This window comes from Ochotona princeps, chromosome X (genome assembly GCF_030435755.1).
Source record: "Ochotona princeps isolate mOchPri1 chromosome X, mOchPri1.hap1, whole genome shotgun sequence".
Classification (NCBI taxonomy): Eukaryota; Metazoa; Chordata; class Mammalia; order Lagomorpha; family Ochotonidae; genus Ochotona; species Ochotona princeps.
The window spans coordinates 90,354,265-90,372,675 of record NC_080865.1 but is presented as its reverse complement, the minus strand read 5'-3'; the positions used below and the strand labels follow the sequence as shown (position 1 = coordinate 90,372,675).

Sequence of the window (18,411 nt, the reverse complement as noted above, 5' to 3'; positions counted from 1 at the left end):
TCCGAAACCAGGAGCCAGGAGCTTCCTCCAGGTCTCCCACGTGGGTGCAGGATCCCAAGGCTTTGGACCATCCTCGACTGCTTTCCCAGGCCACAAGCAGGGAGCTGGATGGGAAGTGGGGCAGCCGGTATTAGAACTGGCACCCATATGGGATCCCAGGGGTGTTCAAGGAGAAGACTTTAGCCGCTAGGCCATCTCGTCAGGGCCCTGATTGTATTTTTAAAGTTATTGTATTTTTAGGGAAGGAGAAAGAGAGAGAGAGAGAGAGAGAGAGAGAGAGAGAGAGAGAGAGAGAGGTGATAGACACATAAACGACAGATAAATGATAGACCAACAGACAGTTTCAATCCACTGTTTTACTCCCCTAAATACAATGGGCAAAGCTGGGCACAGGGTGAAGCTTGGAGTTAAGAATACAATCCATTTCTCCTACATTAATGGCAGATGCCTAATCTTTTGAGTCATCTCTCCTGCTTCCCAGAGTATGCATTAGCAGGAATCTGGAGCCAGGAGCCAGAGCTGGGAATCCAATTAGGGTACTCCAATTTGAAGCATGTCCATCTTAACTATTAGGCTAAATATCCACTTCCGATCCTCTAAGTTTTACAAAACATTTTCTTTAATGGCTGGCGTTGTGACATATCAGGTACACACTGTCTGTAATGCTGGTATCCCATATAGGTGCCAGTTCTAGTCCCAGCTACTCCACTTTCCCACTCAGTTCCCTATTTATGGCCTGCAAAATCAGCAGAAGATGCCCCAAGACCTTGGGATGCTGCACCCATGTGGAAGAGTGGGAAGAAGCTCCTGGATCCTTGCTCCTGACTCCAGTCTAGTTCAGCCCTGGCAGTTGTAGATATTTGGGAAGTGAACCATTGAATGGAACATCTTTCTCATCTATATTTCACTCTCTGTATGTAACTATGACTTTCAAATAAATACAATAAATCTTTCATTAAAAATGTTTTCTCTCTTCTGCCGGGGGGCCTTGGGATGGCCACGCCTCAAGCCTGGGAACACACAGTAGCTACCACGTACACGTGGGGAGCTGCTCCCAGATTTGCCGGAACCTCGATGGCTACCCCTTCTCTGGGTGAGTCCCAGGGGTCTGTGTAGCGAGTCTGGGCCTCCCCTACTGCTCGCCATGTGGCTGGAGCTGGGGGGAGGAGCCAGAAAGGGTGGGACTGGGGCCCAAGGACTTGAACCTCCGGCAGGCAGCTACCTTGCTGCCTGCCGGGGGGGCCTTGGGATGGCCACGCCTCAAGCCTGGGAACACACAGTAGCTACCACGTACACATGGGGAGCTGCTTCAGGGCGGCCAGTGCGCCATTTGGCGCCAGGCTCCGCCTGCTGGCCACCGGACCAGAGAGATTTTGACTTTTGGTTCATTGACCTGCTGCCTGGGAGGCTCCCTCCTGAACCCACAGTGCTTGGGGCGTGAAGCACTGTGCTTGCTAGTAACCTGACCTCTGAACACCTCAAAGTCTCTTTGGGGACCCCTTCAATCAAAATGGAGGAAACAGAATGCTGGCAATGAGGGAATCCCAAATGAACTTGAGGCTTGCACCTAATGGTCCTCAGAGCAACCACGGTCAGGTGCGTGATTTACGGCTAGGAACAGGCCTAATCTGGGAGGTAAGGGGACACCAAAACTGGAATGAGGCTCCCACCAAGGAGTGTATGTGCTGGAATGGGGGCTGTGTTCTATCTAGGAAACAGTTGTAGTCACCCGAGGCACTAGTGTGGGCTGGGATTGGATGCACCAGGCCGGTTCAGATCCCAACACCATCTGGTGTTATGGACAACCAGGGTAGATGTGGGACTGACTAGGCTGGGTCTCACTCCTCTTCTGAGCCATGTGTGAGCTGTATGTGGGTATGGACGAGCCATGGCTGGGCTGAAACATCCAACAACAAGAACCAGAATGGGGTGAAAGCCAGCCAGGAAAAACCACTGTTCCTGCTAGGACAGGTGAACTGAGTAGGATTGGCTCAAGAACCCCCTGGCAAGCGCAAAATCTGGCATTGGGAGGGGTTCTGATGGAGGAGCCTGGGCAACTCCTCTGGCAGGACACAGTCCCTGCAGGTAAGCGCAAGAAGCATGATAGGAAACAGCCCAGAATAGGCCATGGAAAGTTTCCCACTGGCATACATTTGGCATGGGTCGGGGGCAGACCAGGCTGAATCAGTTCATGTCAACCACTGGCAAATCTGAGCACCAGAACAGAGTATGGGATGGGCCGGGTTTGGTTGCGACAAAACCAGTACACATTATGGAATGCCAGGGCGTGGTTGCCTGTACTGGATATGAATGCAGCACCCATCCAGCACACGTGAGATCCAGGAAGGAAGGGGCAGAGTTGGCGGGGGGATTAAGGGGCTCGTCCCCTCGCCGGTCAGCTGCTCCCACTGGAGAGTGTTGGCTGGGATAGAGACAGACACGACTAAGCAAGGCTATAACACCTGTGCGCCTCATGTGGACTAGATCAGGGCCGCAGCATCAGCTGGTAGAAGCTGGCACTGGGGACTAATTCTGTCGAGTCAAATCACAGGACCACCTAAAGAGTGCATAAACCAGGACAGAGAGGCCTGGGAGGGAAAAGTGGGTTCCCCCTTCTTGGGTCACTATTCCCGTGGTAGGGCATGAAAACTAGGACGGGGGCTGGGATGGCTAGATAGAGAGGCACTCAACAACATCTGTGAGGGCTGGATGGTTGAGTTGGTTAGATAGAACTAAGCTTTAATACCCATTGATAAGTACCAGAGCCAAATGGGATGGGGGACAGACTGGTCTTCTGCTACACATACTAGCAAACCAGGGTAGGGGGCGGGCCTGGTGGGGGTTATTGTGGGTCGCCCCGACTAGGCTGCAGCTCCCACTGGTTGATGTAAGGGCCGAACCAGACTGGACTGCAACACCCACTGGTTCCAGTGCAACTCGGGACTGAAAACAGAACCAACACAGCAATTGCAACCACCAGCTGATCGGGGTGATGGACTGTGCCGGGCCCTGTGCTTGCTAGAACATACAAGAAACTAATCTGGGAATACCTCAAAGTATCTTTGGAGATTTCCCCAATCGAATTGCTGGACTCAGAACTCTAACCAAGAAAAGACAGAAGACAGAACAGGTCAATCATTCATCTCAGCTATATGTTGGCAGCAAATTATGGGGCAAACGGAGACTTTATGATGGCCCATATCAATCAGTGGACGACCTCATCGAGCGAAACTGGCAGCGATTCATAACTGGAGAACTATTAACACCACTTGAGCACATATCTCAGAGCATGCCCCACATCCGGGACTTGGGGTGGGCGGGAAACCGGGTGGGGCTTCTCCCTCAATATCCCCCTTTACCTCAGATACATGATGGAAACAATATGGACATAATAGCATTACCCACTTTCCTATCCCCCTGAACCTTTTTTTTTTCTTTCTTTTTCTTTCTTTTCTTTTCTTCTTTTTCCTTTAACTGTAATTAACTATGTAAAGATTGTCAACAACAATACAATAAAAAGAAAAAAAATGAAAAAAAAATGTTTTCTCTCTTATTTTCTATTACTTTAGGGTTCTTTTGGCCTGTATTTTGCAAGAATTTCTCAACTTGATTTTCCATTACTGTTATTGAAATTTAATTTCTACTGTCTTAAAATATTTGTGAGCACTTTAAAGTTAATTTTTTAGCAATCTATTGTTCTTTTCCAATGAGTACAATCTTTTCTTTTACTTACTTACTTTTAAATTATAATTATTTACCTTTTGAGATTTAAGAATTCTTAACCTAGCTCTATATTCAGTTCATATGTTGATACTGTATACATACAAATACGAGTTTTCTTTAAAGTGGGTATATTAATATTACATAATTTGGGATTCATGTCAATGTTCATTAGGTGAAGAAAGAATGGCATATTGTTATATACAAGGTTTAACTTAGTGAAGACAATGTTTATTTTTATAATGATTTACATATCAAATAATATGACATCCATATATTTTTATACAAGCTCTATATGTACTAACATCTACATATGAGACAAATCATGTAGAATTTGTCATTACATGTCTGACTTATTTCACTTTGCATAATAAACTCCAGTTCTATTAATTTTGTTTTCAATGTCAGGATTTCATTCTTTAAAAATTTTGAAAGATTTATTTATTTTTATTTGAAGGGCATGTTCACAGAGAGAAAGCAAGACAGAGAGAAAGGTCTTCCATCTACTGGTTCACTCCCTAAGTGGCCACAACAGCTAGTGCTGAGCCGATCTGAAGCCAGTAGCCAGGAGTTTCTTCCGGGTCTCCCACACAGGTGCAGGGTCCCAAGGCTTTGGGCTATCCTTGACTGCCTTCCCAGGCCACAAGCAGGGAGCTGGATGGGAAATGAAGTAGCCAGGACATGAATTGGCACCCATATGTGATTCTGCCATGTGCAAGGTGAGGATTTAGTCACTGAACCATCAAACCAGGTCATTCTTTTTTCATTAGTGAGCAGTACGCCATCGTGTATATATACCATCATTTCTTTATCTAATCATCTGTTGGAAGACATGTAAGCTGTTTCCCTATCTTTGCTAATGAGAATTTTGCTTCAGTAAATATGGAAATTCAAGTATCTCTTCCATGAGCTGATTTCACTGCCTTTATTACCAGAAACTGGATGACTGAGTCATATGACACAGTTATTTTTTCCCCCTGAGGAATTGCCACACTGTTTTAAATAACAGTTATATTAATTTTCACTCCTATCAATAGTGTATTAAGGCTACTTTTTCTCCATAGCTTGACAAGCATTTGTTATTTTTTGACTTTTGGATAACAGTCAACCCAAGGGGAGTGAAATGATACCTCATCCGGGGTACTTACTGCATTTCCCTGATGGTAAGTGATCCTCAGTATTTTCTCCTGGTCTTCTGCCCATTTATCTTTCTCTTTTTGAAAACTATTTATGTTCTTTGGCCATTTCTTAACTGGATTGTTCATTTTTGCTGGATTTTTTCAGCTCTTTACATATTCTGGAAGTCAGTCATTTGTCAGATGCATTGTTTGCGACTATCTTCCTCCATTAAGTTGGTTGTTTCTTCAATGTCATAATTGTTTGCTTTGCTGTCAGGAAATTTCATAGATTGATATAATACCATTTGTCCAATTTTGCTTGTATTGCCTATGATTTTGGAGTTTTATTCAAATATTTACTGCCTCTGGCAATGTCTTGGAATGTTCACCCTTGTTTTCTTCTAATAGTTCGATAGTTTCTGGTCTTAAATTTGCAACCTTCATCTATTTGGGGTTTATTTTTGTATAAGGGACAAATTAGGGATATTGTTTCAAACTTCTGCATTTGGAAATCCAATGTTCTTAACATTACATACTAAAGCAACTGTCCTTTCTCCTGGGAATGTTCTCAGCACATTTCTTAAAGATAAGTTTGTTGTAGATGCTTGGATTTATTTCTCATGTTTCTATTCTGTTTCATTGGTCTATATGTTTACTTTTGTGCTTACCACACAGTTTTGGTTACAATAGCCCTGTAGTATGTCTTAAAATCTGGTATTCTAATGCTTCCAATTCTGTCTTTGTTGTTAAATAATGCTTTGGCTATTTGGAACATTTTGTTTCCTTATAAATTTTGAAATTATTTTTTCTAGTTTTGTAGAGAGTATATTACCATATTATATTTCTGATCAACTTAATGACTTTTAAGTGCTCATCTCGTTTCCAGAGATTTTTTCCTTGTTTTTATCTCCTACTATTGCGAAATCATTTTTTAAAAAGATGTCTTAGACTTTTTGAATGTTTCCTTATACTCTTATTTGAGTGGGACACAAAACAAATCCTTAGACTTTTGTCATGATGAACCTCATTATGAGACTGAATCTCTTACTTCAGTGAAGTTTTAATTATCATTACAAAAATTTCTGTAACTGCAGTCCAATTCTCTCAAAACTAATTTTCTAATAATCCATAGGAGGTATGTAAGCCTTGACTATAGGAGCCACATAGGAGAGGATGGTCTGTGATCTCAAAATGTAGTACAAAGCCAGCTTTTCGCTTAATCTCATAGTCAATTCTGTATGTGACATCCAGTCCAAACAATGTTTTAATCTCAAGAAAAACATCTAGTCATCTGTGAATGAGAAGTTATGTGCAGAAGTTACCCAGCTGTGAAGAATAAAGTGGGCTGAAGGGCAGAGGGCCGCAAATCATCTTCCAACACTGTTGGTATTTTAAGTTCCACTTTCGCACTCACAAAGGTACCTGATGTTGCCAATTTCTGAACCTTGTGAGAATTCACTGGTGCAAATAGTCTTCTTCATTGGCTCAGTACTGCTTTACGATTCAGCTTTCTTGGGTCAGGAAATTGGTTAATATTTTCGTTTCTATTTTCCTATTCCTAAAATGTGGCTATCCTTACACCATTTCTTTTTTGGAGGGTTTTTGTTTTTTGTTTTTTTCTTTATAGATTTATACCTCTGAAATGTCATTTGCAAATAAACATGATTCTAATCTACTTTTTATAAATGAACATCCTTGTTTATCTTTCATCATGAAAGTTAATGTTCTTATTCTGAAACGTTCATCACATTCTACATTTATTATTTGTCTCTGTGAACTGGTATGCATACTTACAGGAATAGAGACATTGTGTTGCTCATTATGTATCACTAATGCCTAAGGTGTAATAAATTCTTAGTACATAGTAGGTAAATAAGTTAGTCACATGCAATTTATTATTTAGAACAGTTAGAAAAGCTATTTATAGCAATAAAATGTGATAGCATTTTTAGGGAAAAGCCAAAACATATATGCAGCAAACTAGCCAAAGGAAAATGCAATCATTAGTGATGGAAATGTGCACAAGATATATTAAAAATAGTACATACAATCTCAATCTTGACTTTTTTACTTTAAAAGGTCAATCTATAAATATATACATATATATGCGCTATATATGCGTGTGTGTATACACTTATATAGCACACTGATTCTAGCGGAATATGGAAAGCCCAAATGAATATTTGTTAACAATTGTTGTAGTAACCCAGCTGAGAAATGGTTGTGACCTGTAAGAGCAGATAGGAAGAGCTGACCTTCTCCCAGTCCATTTTCTGCCATTCTAAGAGAATTCTGCAGACTAGGTAAATTATAAACGATCATAGTCTATTTGGCTCATGATTCTGGGGGCTGGGAGTCCAAGACTGAGAGATACATCTAATGAGAATCCTCTGGCTGAGTCATAGCATTGCAGAAGACATGAGAACATGCTTGAGACAGAGGAAGGAAAATGGGGCTGAATTTATCGTTTTCATCAAAGGAGCCACTCTGCACAATAACTAGCCCATTTCCAAGAAGCTGCATTAATCCATTCACAAGGGCAGATATCTTGACCTAATCACCTCAAGAAGGTCCATTAGTTTGATAGCAATTAATTTCAGCATGAGTCTTGGAGGAGACATCCAAATCTTAGCAGATCAGAATCAAAAAGAGTTTTGAACATTAAGTTAGAAAGATTTGGTTATCTTTTGTTAAGGGAAGAAATGATAAAAACAGGAGGCATTAGGATGCTAAGGATGACTCACAGCTTTCTGGAGTACTTTGCTCAAATGGTCAGGCTAACTTGGAGAGAGACAAGAGGAGGTATGAGAAACAAATGGTGACATTAATTTGCTCTGAAGCTTCCTCAAGTGCTCAATTATTTTAATTTGCTCTTTTTCTTCAAAATAAAAAAGTTTTAGCATGAGTTACTCAAAGTTACAGTATGCTATTTTCCTCTTAATGTAGAGTTAACTATGCCATGGAGAGAATAAAACATCACTATTAATTTTGTCTTATATCACAGTTCATAGAGAACATCTACCAATCTGGACATGAAGTGTTCTGGATTTTATTTGCGCTCTGTCATTAACTCACTGTTTGTTTTTGGAATGCTCATCTAAGATAATTTCTCTTATATGCAAAATCAAACTTCTGATATCATAATTATACTGTTACTGATCTATTCAGATTGAGTAAGGGGAGAAGATCCATGTTTATTTTGAGGTCTAAAAAGAGTGCATATAAATATTTAACATGTATATTTTCGGCATAATGTAATAGTGTGTTGGCCTATAAAGCAGCTAACAGTGATATCATTCATTGAGACTGTATCATGTACAGGCTGCTTCAGAAACATGTCAATTGTCTTTGAATCACTGAATCTTAGAAGTAGAAAAGGTCCCCTATAAATAATCTGACTAATATGATATTTCACATATGAAGAAACTGAAGACCAGAAAAGGGGTGTTATTAGTTGAAAGTTAGACATCCAGCAAATGTTAGAACTTAGGCCAGGACCCATATTTTTTTCTAAAGATCTATTTATTTATTTTTATTGGAAAGTCAGATTTACAGAGAGGAGAGACAGAAAGATCTTCCATCAGCTGGTTCACTCTCCAAGTGGCTGCAATGGCTGGAGCTGAACTAATCCAAATCCAGAAGCCAGGAGCATTTGCCTGGTTTCCCACGTGAGTCCCAAGGCTTTAGGCCATCCTCTACTACTTTCCCAGGCCACAAGCAAGGAGCTGAAAGGGAAATGGAGCAGCCAGGACATGAACTGGCACCCATATGGGATCAGGGCAGATACAAGGAGAGATTTAGGTCACAGGGCCCATCTTATAATCTCATAGTTCTTTTTAAACAGTGGCCTGAAAATGTGACCCTATACTAATCAGCACAGAGGTATACATGCGTGCTGTCACTGACCTACTAGCCTCCAAGGGGAATTAGGACAAGAGAATGGTTGTAATGCAACTGAGTGACATCTGGCTGAAAAAAAAATTAGTCGAAGGAGTTGATGTTGTTCCTGTTTTTTTGTCGTTGTTATTTGCACAAGCTTAAGACACTAAGGAAAGAGTCCCTTTACACAGAAGCTCTCAGGTTAGCTTCAGAGTCCCTCAGGAGAGAATGATTCTGCATCACACCATGTGAATTGCGTGTGTAGCCATTTATATGTAGAGGAGTCCCAGGAGCTAATGGTCTTTATCTTCTCAGAAGAAACAATTGGATGGGTTGAGTGAAATGCCGAAGGTCTGCTTAGAAGCAAAAAGGGAAAGAACCAAAATTTGCAGGTGAGTATAGCCACCTTGCGTATTTTCGTGAAATCACACAGAGTGTAAGGGAGTGAAAAGTGAGGCAAGCCCTTTCATTGAGAGGTACTGATCTGGCCATACAATAAAAACTGATCTATTTTGATGTGACTGCCTGGGGCCTATAACTTGAAAAAAACTTCAGGCACAGAGACAAGTTTTTCTTTGAGTAACTCTAAATTGCTTTTCACATTTTTATTTTATGTCTGCAGAGAGAACACACCATAAATTTGGGTAAGAATGTAGTAGGCAGAAATCAGAGCTGATGAATTCCAAGCTTACATAAACCAAGGTTCCCAGTCTCTGGTGCTTTGCTTTTTCCTTGTCAGTAGACTTAGTAAAACAAGACAGATGTTCTGAGTCCTTCTAACTCCCGTCCCATTACTCAGGGATTTTGGACACTGAGAGTTGTGATTGCTTTGTTGAAATAGAAGAGGATTTAGTGAACTCAGGTTGAGTGGCGGGGCGGAGGGGGGGTTGGGGAGGCTGAAGGAAGGGGAGGAAGCACATCTATGAAAGACTTCTGTTTGTAGCAGATCGGAGCATGCCAGATCCAGCCCCCTGCTTAAACAACTCCCAATCTAAACTTTCCGGAAAGCACTGTGGGAACCCAACTGCCACAGTCCTTCCAAACTTGACGTGGTAGTCCCAGAGATGGACCAGATCAAATGCTGGTGGGTTCGATCTAGCACGTACCTTTATATTGTATTGCTGACTTTTTTTCAATTGTGTAACTTTAGTAACCTTAGGGAATCCAGCACTGTGGGATATCCATCCCTCTGCGTGCCTATCTGACCTGCTGAAAGCATGGTCATGCTTTTAGGTAACTTGGTGATGTGTCACCATTACCAGTTTCTGGTGACTGCACTGTCATTCAGTTTCCTAATAATCAATGATCTCTTAGCCAGTCCCTAGTTATTGGATATTTGGATTTTGTTTTTCAAAAATTTTCATTTTCCTTTTACCACTCCCAACCTTTATGAAACCTTTTTTCAAGGGCTATGCACCGTACCCCATCTGCCTCTCCTTGAGAACTTTCTTCTCCCCACTCTCACTCTTCTCTCCTCCCCTGGAATAAAACCATCCCTCCTTCTTTGCTCCTGTATCTCTCAGCTTTTATTTTTATGAAAGAATTTACTACATGTACAATTGCCTTCCCTACTGTACTAAGGTTCCTTGAGGGTAGAAACTGGGTCTTTACATGTAAATGAATCCCTCAAGCATGATGATTTAAAGATATGTATATATACTCTTCATGAATATTTATACAGTGATGCAATGAATATTTTGCATATTTTCAATTATTTTAGATTATATCCTTGGGGTATATTCCTGCAAATGGAATTGCCTAGGCAGAAACCAGTTACACATTGTGTAGCATATTCCAGAAATATACATTGCCACTAGCAATATGCATGGTGACTTGTTTCCTAATAGTGGTTTTTATTGAATACATATATACCAAGTCAGGTAAAGTTGTGTTTCAGTTTATATTTTCATGAAGTTATGTATTTGTCGTGTAATCAACTTCTCAATGTGTTTACTAATGGGCATGCTATCAATTCAATTTATTAAAAAAAGTATCAGGTGAGCTTCTGACATTAATATCATATGTTGTATTATTTCTTTATATGCTTTGACTGAGGCATTTGAAAAATTCTGCTCATTGTGTGAGTTTCCCTTTTAATGACTTCTTTTTAGATGTTAATTTCATTATAGTACAGTGTGTAAGAGATTTTTAGTCATACATTTGAACACATCATCCTGTTTCTGAGCACATCATTCTGGTTTTAATGACGCCTTATTTTTTTCAGTGGCCACAATAGCCACACTAACAAAGCTGCTCTATTTTCCTAGGTTCCCAGATTTGATTTTTATGTTTGACTTTTTGATACATCTGGAATTTGAAGGCTATGATGTGAGTTACATACAAAAATCCACTTTTCTCCTTAGTAATAGTTTTCTGGAATTTGTTAGTATGCTATTTATGGTCTGGAGGTTATTTTTTGTAAGAGTATCGCTTTCTCCCTCCAACACAAGCTATTTTCTTGGTCATTCTTTGCTTCTAGTCCAATGCTAAATACTCCTTTAATATGTAAAGTTTTTAGTAAACTTTAAAATCCGAGAATCTACCTAGCATCATTACTTAATACACAGTGTTCTTGTCCTCTTAGTCTTTGAGCTTAACTTCACTATAAATTTGTTAGGCTCTGTAAAATATCCTACAAAATGTTTAATTGATATTGCATTAAATCAGTGCATTAACTTAAAGAATGTCATCTTTCCTATGTTTTAGCCTTGCCAGCCAGACAGGAGGTCTCTTTCCACTTACACGTCTTTCTTTATTTTCCCAATTATGATTTTACATTTCCTTTGAATACATTTCTTTTGTCATAGTAAAATTTTTAAAAATACTTTTAAATTGATGATCTCATCCAGTGCTTATCAGGACTCAGTTGTAGGTCAATAGAAGGATATAGGTGCAGCCAAGGATGACTGGTACATAATGGACAATTTTTCTCCTGTATCGATCATGATTTAGGGGTAACAGTTGTCTTTGATATAATTCATGTACTCTATAACTCACATATTCTGAAATGCACAAATTCATCATTTAATATATTTTGAGTTGTACAACCATAACCATCATTAGTCTTAGAATAGTTTCATCAGCCACACACACACACAAAAAATTCCCATGCCACCATTTCCCTGCACCATGTTTCAAGATCCTGGAAACCACTCATCAACTTGCAATGCCTATTAATTTTCCTATTTCTTGGCATTTCACATAAATTGAATCATGCAACAAAAACACATTTTTAAAAAGAGACAAAGTAACATTTCTCTTTTTAAAAGAGTTATTTATTTTTATTGCAAAATCAGACATATAGAGAGGAGGAGAGACAGAGAGGAAGATCTTCTGTCCAATGATTCATTCCCCAAGCATCCGCAACAGGAGGAGCTGAGCCAATCCAAAGCCAGGAGCCAGGAGCTTCTTTTGGGTCTCCCACATGGGTGCAGGGTCCCAAGGCTTTGGGCCGTCCTCGACTGCTTTACCAAGACACAAGCAGGGAGCTGAATAGCAAGCAGGGCCACTGGGATACAAACTGGCACCCATATGGAATCCCGGTGTGTTTAAGATGAGGACTTTAGCTGCTAGGCCACTGCACCAGACCCAAAGCAACATTTCTAAACACCTATATATCTATTAAATACTTTATCTATATTTTCTTATTTAACTTGTGATACAGCCAGTTACATTAGGCAATTTTCTTTCTTCTTTTTCTTTTTTCCACTCATTTGAAAGGTAGAGAGACAGATACACACAGAGATGTCTTTTTCCACTGGATTGCTCTCCAAATGCTTGCAAGACCTGTGGCTCAGACATTGCCAAAGCCAGAAACCCAAAACTCAATGTAGGTCTTCCTGTGAATGTCAGATATCTAACTACCATCATTTATTGGTTCCCAGGGCGAGCGTCAGTGGAAGTTAGAATTGGAAATTGGAGCTAGGACTCAAATTGACACACCTCGAGAATCTCTTAACTACTTTGTTGTGTGTTTTTGCCCAATAACTTTGCCTGGTAAGTTTCGGTAAAGAGATGGAAGACAGAGATTTGGAACACTTTGCCTGCTCATGGAGACCAAATGATAACATGACATTTCTGGCACTATGAGGGCTGAGAAGACAACTGTTTTAAAAAGTGGTTTATCTGACATAGAGCCATGGAATCACAGAAATTTGTTCCTTCATGTTTTCTCTATCAGATACTGAGAATCAATAGTGATCTGTGTATGGTATGACTCCCACACTCATGGGAAATCAGAATTCAACCTTGGAAATAGCCTCAGAGACCACCTAGTCTAGCTTCTTCATTTTATTGATGGAGAAACTAGGACCAAAGGAGCAAGTAATTTGCTCAAGATTATGTGGTTCAAATACAGTGTCAACAAATGACCTTTCATCTGTTATTGGAAGGACAAATTCACCAAAGGTGAAAATTTCCCCCAGAATGACTTCAGCAAACAAGTTGAGAAGAAAGGCAGATGGCATTATGAAAAGGATCAGGTCAGAAGTTCTAGAATTCCACACCAGCTCAGCCACTAATTCATTGCAAGAGCTTAGACAAGTCATTTCACCTTTTTGTACTTCTCTTTACTAGTCTGGAATTCAATTGACTGGAATATATGAACTTGTGAAAGCCTTGCCTTTAATAAGAAATTTTATCTAATACAAAATTAGATGAACATTTATTTAGATTGCAAATGTTAGGCTATTTTTAAAATACCGTAAACTAAGCTGAGGAATTTATAAAATAGAAAGTAAGCATTTTAAAACAACCAATATTATGAACATAAATTCCCCTGGCGACAAATACATAAATGCATCTTTTAAAAATTATGAAAGGCCACTTCTTCAACAAAAAGAGTTTATTTCCAAGAAGTAAATATCCAAGACACATTAATCAAAATATTAATAAACTTGTTCACTAGTTAATGTAGTGGCATGTATGGATAGCAGTATCAAATTATTTCCTTTGTAAAGTCTTAATTTTCTATGTTTATTTCCTTTGGGAAGAAAAGGCAATTCGATCTTACTTTAATAAGAGACCTCAGTATGCTTTAAGGACTAATAGAAAGTCATTTATTCATCCAAGTATTCTTTATTGAATACCTACAATATATGTGGATGCCCAGAAATAGAGTTATTATAAAATGGGACATTTAAAGGATGATGTAAGAATGTATCTGTGCTGCCGAAGCAAGCACAGGAAGATGCAAGGACGTGAAACTAACATTAAAAACCTGTCTTTCTTGTAACACAAGATATTTGAACAGCCTAGAGTTGTTTGTTTAAAACTTCACAGGTTGACACCTGCACAGTGGAGAGGCAGAGCAGAAGATGTGTGTAGGGGGTAAGTGGGAGGACAAAGAGCATAGTTCTGTAAGCAGCAGCGGGGCAGGGCACAGAAAATGTTCAGACTGACACGTTCCTCCTCCTTCTCCCACCTCCCATGATAGAATAATAATAGGGATCTGTTCCATGTGTATTGTATCATCCTTCAGAGTTTACAGAGCGTTTTCACATTCATTATCTGATCTGATCCTCACGCCAATCCTCAATAGAGGCAAAATATGCGTATTGCTTCTCCCAGTTTTCCAAATCAGAATACCCGAGGCTAAAAGTGGAGAAGTTGTTTTTCCACAGCCAAATGACAATGCACATTAATACCAAGACTAGAACTCCTGACTTTGTCCCCGTAAGCCATTGTTCTTCCATTACCTCCATTCAACTTGGTTTTTTCTCCTCTCATCTCCCCGCTTGCAGTTTGATGAATGTTGTTCTTAGTGCATTGATGAGCTGGAGTGGGCAACAGACACAGGAGTTAACTCCAGCAGTTCAGGTAGAGCAAAAGAAAGTGAATTAATACCACCAGGGAAAGACTCGTCCTACCTTTGCTCTTCTTACCGTTGCTCTGTGTGTGTGTGTCTAAATGTATGTCTAAATGTGTGTCTAAATGTGTGTCTGTGTGCATGAGTGAGAGAAAGTTATAAAGAATAAGCTTCAGCCAATCTCTCCTAAATTCACTTCTGTTCATCTAAAATGACAATAATGCACACATGCACACACGCACACATAATCTCTGCTTCCATTTTGTGAAATGGAGAGGGAGACAAAATGTGGTAAATATAAACAAACTGCTAAAAATTTCTGGAAAGCAGAATTAGAGGATAAGCTCACTTTGATGCAAAAAGTTTTGGAATCTACACATATTTTTGATAATACATATTTTTCATGAACTCTTTAAAGTCTTTTCCTACATAAATGGGAGTGCTTGTAAAGGAATGGAGAAAAAGAGCTCAGAGAGTATTTAACATAGTACGAGTGTTTTAATTTTAATATTTCATTTCATCTTCATCTTGGCCTCAGGACACAGGTCCTACTAATTTATCTCTCTTTTTAAAAAATATTTATTTATTTTTGTTGGAAAGGTAGACTTACAGAGAGAAGGAGAGACAGAAAGAAAGATCCTCCATCCGCTGGGTCACTCCCCAAATAGCCTCAATGACCAGAGCTGAGCTGATCCAAAGCCATGAGCCAGGAGCTTCTTCTGGGTCTCCCACATGGATGTAGGTCCCAAGGTTTTTGGCCATCCTCTAATGCTTTCCTAGACCACAAGCAAGAAGCTGGAAGGAAAGTGGGGCTGGGACATGAAGCAGAGCTCAAATGGGATCCCACCACATGCAAGGCAAAGATTTAGTCACTGAACCATCATGTTACGCCCAATATCCTTCTTTTATTTATAAACTTAAAGCACAGATAGGTGAAGTCATAGGTCTCAGAGCCAGTGATATCCTGAATTAAGGCTCCAATTCAATCATGTGGATCCAGAATCAGAGATCTCACACCAAGTAAAGAACTTATGTTGTCTGGTGAATTGAAACAGACATGGATTTATTTTGAACCAAAACTGGTAAAGATCCCAGAAGTCTCCTTATCCAGCATCTATCCAAACATAGCAATCCCTTCTAGACACCACTTGCTGACAGTCATCCAGAGAGCCACAGTGGCTCAGAGTTAGTGTAGGTTCTATAAATTGAAAAGAATCTACATGGATCCATCCATTCCCTTGTTTCTTGCTTCCCCCAGAGTAAGAGCTGGACATAGGCATGAAGCAGCAAACCAACATCTGAAATGACCTGTGATCATGAAAGAGAGGGACAGAATCTATACATTCGGTTGTGTGATTCCAAACACTGTGTAACCTTAAGCTTTGATCACACTTAGCTGCTCCATAAGAACTTGTGACAGTCACAGTTCCTTTGGCAGCTTTATTATTTTGCCCAAGCATGGTTAAAGGAATCATTTAGGTGATGCTCAGCCAGGAACTGCATGACTTCTATGGTTATTTTGTCCTTTGGTTGGGCTTTCACAGGTTACAAATGATGACTTCAAATCTGCGCTTGTTTGCTCTGCTTGTTCAGGGACATTCTGACTTCTGCTACAATCTGAATATGAAGAAATAATCAAGGTTCCAGTAAATCCTCTGTTGTCTGATCAGAAACATCAGTATTGGTGACTTCTACTGTTTCAGATATTATTATGTATCAGGCACTAAAGATGAAGGAAAAGGACTGCTCATGAAGAATGAAATTGCTATGATCATCTTCCCATTACCATATTTCTAATATTTCCCTGGGCGTGATTTGGAAGAAAGGGAAAGTGAACTGGAATTCCATGGCACTGATTTTTTAGAGCTCTGAATGACACCTATTTTCGTTATCTCATCACTTATTGAACACTTGAATAAAGGTTTCTCTACTGGGCCTTTGCTCTATATTTTTAAAATCTCATCTCCTTTTATTCCATGAGTTTCCTTTACCTCTTTTTTGTTTTCATTGTTTTTTCTTCAGCTTTTCGGCCTTCCATGTTATGCACAGGAAATGGTGATACTATTTGGGAAGAGCTTTAAAGTGACAATATAAATGTAGTAACATCTGAAGAGTGTCATGGATTAATGTGCTTTGAGTGGAAGTGCCTTACCACATTTTTCTGTTTTCACTTGTCTCCCCATTTTAAAGAATGTCTAGAGAATTTTTAACTAGTCCAGAATAATTCTCCCAGTTTCAATGGAAAATTCGTCTATGGTGGCTGATTTCATCCTTCTTGGCATGACAGATGACTCTCGCCTTGTGATCCTGCTGTTTGGAACCTTCCTTATCATTTATGTGATCACTGTGTTGGGTAACCTAGGCCTTGTGGTCCTTATCAAAACCAGCCCCTGGCTCCACACCCCCATGTACTTTTTCCTCTCGAATCTGTCCTTCCTTGATGTTTGTTTCTCTTCCACCATAACTCCAAAGACCTTGGTAAACTTGCTATCAAAGCTGCAAGAGGTTTCTTTCCTTGAATGTGTGACCCAAATGAGTCTGTTCATAATCTTTGCCTCAACTGAATGCAACCTTTTGGCTTCCATGGCCTTCGATCGTTATGTTGCCATCTGTAGGCCACTGCTCTATCACATCACCATGTCAAGAGGTCGCTGTCTTTTCTTGGTAGCAGGATGCTACTTTGGTGGGTTGATGAACATGATTGCTGTTACAGCTGCACTCACACAACTGTCATTCTGTCAACCACATTTCCTTCCCCACTTCTTCTGTGATATCCCTCCACTGCTGGCACTGGCTTGCTCAGATCCCTGGCTCACCCAGATCTTGGTTGTTGGATGTGGGGGATTCACACTTGTCACGTCCATTGTGGTGATCCTGATCTCCTACGTGTCCATTATCATGACTATCCTGGCAATTCCCTCAGCTTCTGGGAAACAGAAAGCCTTCTCCACATGTACTTCCCACTTGACTGCTGTTGGCCTGTACTACGGAACAACCATGTATACTTATTTGCAGCCCTCTCGACATGGGTCACAGGCAGGAAATCAGATGGTCTCTGTGTTTTATACAATGGTGATTCCCTTGTTAAATCCTCTCATATACAGTTTGAGAAATCAGGAAGTGAAAGTGGCCCTACAGAAAACATTGTGGAACTGTTCCTAAACTTCTAGTACACATTTCAAGAATGTAATGTGTTCTGTGAAGATTGGCTCACAGCATCATCCAATGTTTTCTCTGAGTGCAAATGAGGCCTAAAAAAACCCAATTTGATTGGCAAAATGTTTAGATACACAAATGATCCTTAAGTTCTGTATCCTTGGATTCAACCAACCACAGATCAAAATGATTTGGAGAAAAACGTGTGTCTGTACCAAATGTGTACAAACTTCTTCTTGTCATCACTCCTTAAACAATGCAGCATGGCATCTATTTCCATAACCTTTACATTGTACCAAGTATTATAAGATATCTACATATGATCAGAAATATACAAGAGGATGTGAGTGGGTTGTATCAAAAACCTATGCTATTTTATATGAAGAGCTTGAATATCTGCAGATCTTGTTATCCCTGGTTCCACTGTCTCACAAATACCGAAAGAAGACTGTAGTTATTTAAATTAATAGCAACAGAGCTTGGTGTAAATTATACATACAAAATAATATATATTTTGTGAAACAATTGCCTGATAAGAAATAGTTAAGAGGGAAATGTGTACGTATGTGAGTATAAATATGTTTATTTGAACAATAAAGCTGTATGGTAATGCTAATAATGATGACAAGGAGGTTAGAAAATATAATATTGTCATCTGACTATAACTTATAGAAGAGCATATGATTACAACTGAAATTTAAACAACTCTTCAGTACTGTACACATATATACA

General features: G+C 39.8%; 1 protein-coding gene across 1 annotated transcript in view; it reads left to right on the top strand.

The window, feature by feature from the left end:
• LOC101522482 (olfactory receptor 1052-like) overlaps positions 1–17,685 on the top strand; it is a 37,077-nt gene extending 19,392 nt beyond the window's left edge. Inside the window, exon 3 of the mRNA XM_058659166.1 lies at positions 16,757–17,685. Within this exon, the coding sequence (XP_058515149.1) occupies positions 16,757–17,685 (929 nt within the window). The remainder of the gene's footprint in view (positions 1–16,756) is intronic.
• The last annotated feature ends 726 nt before the right edge of the window (positions 17,686–18,411 follow it).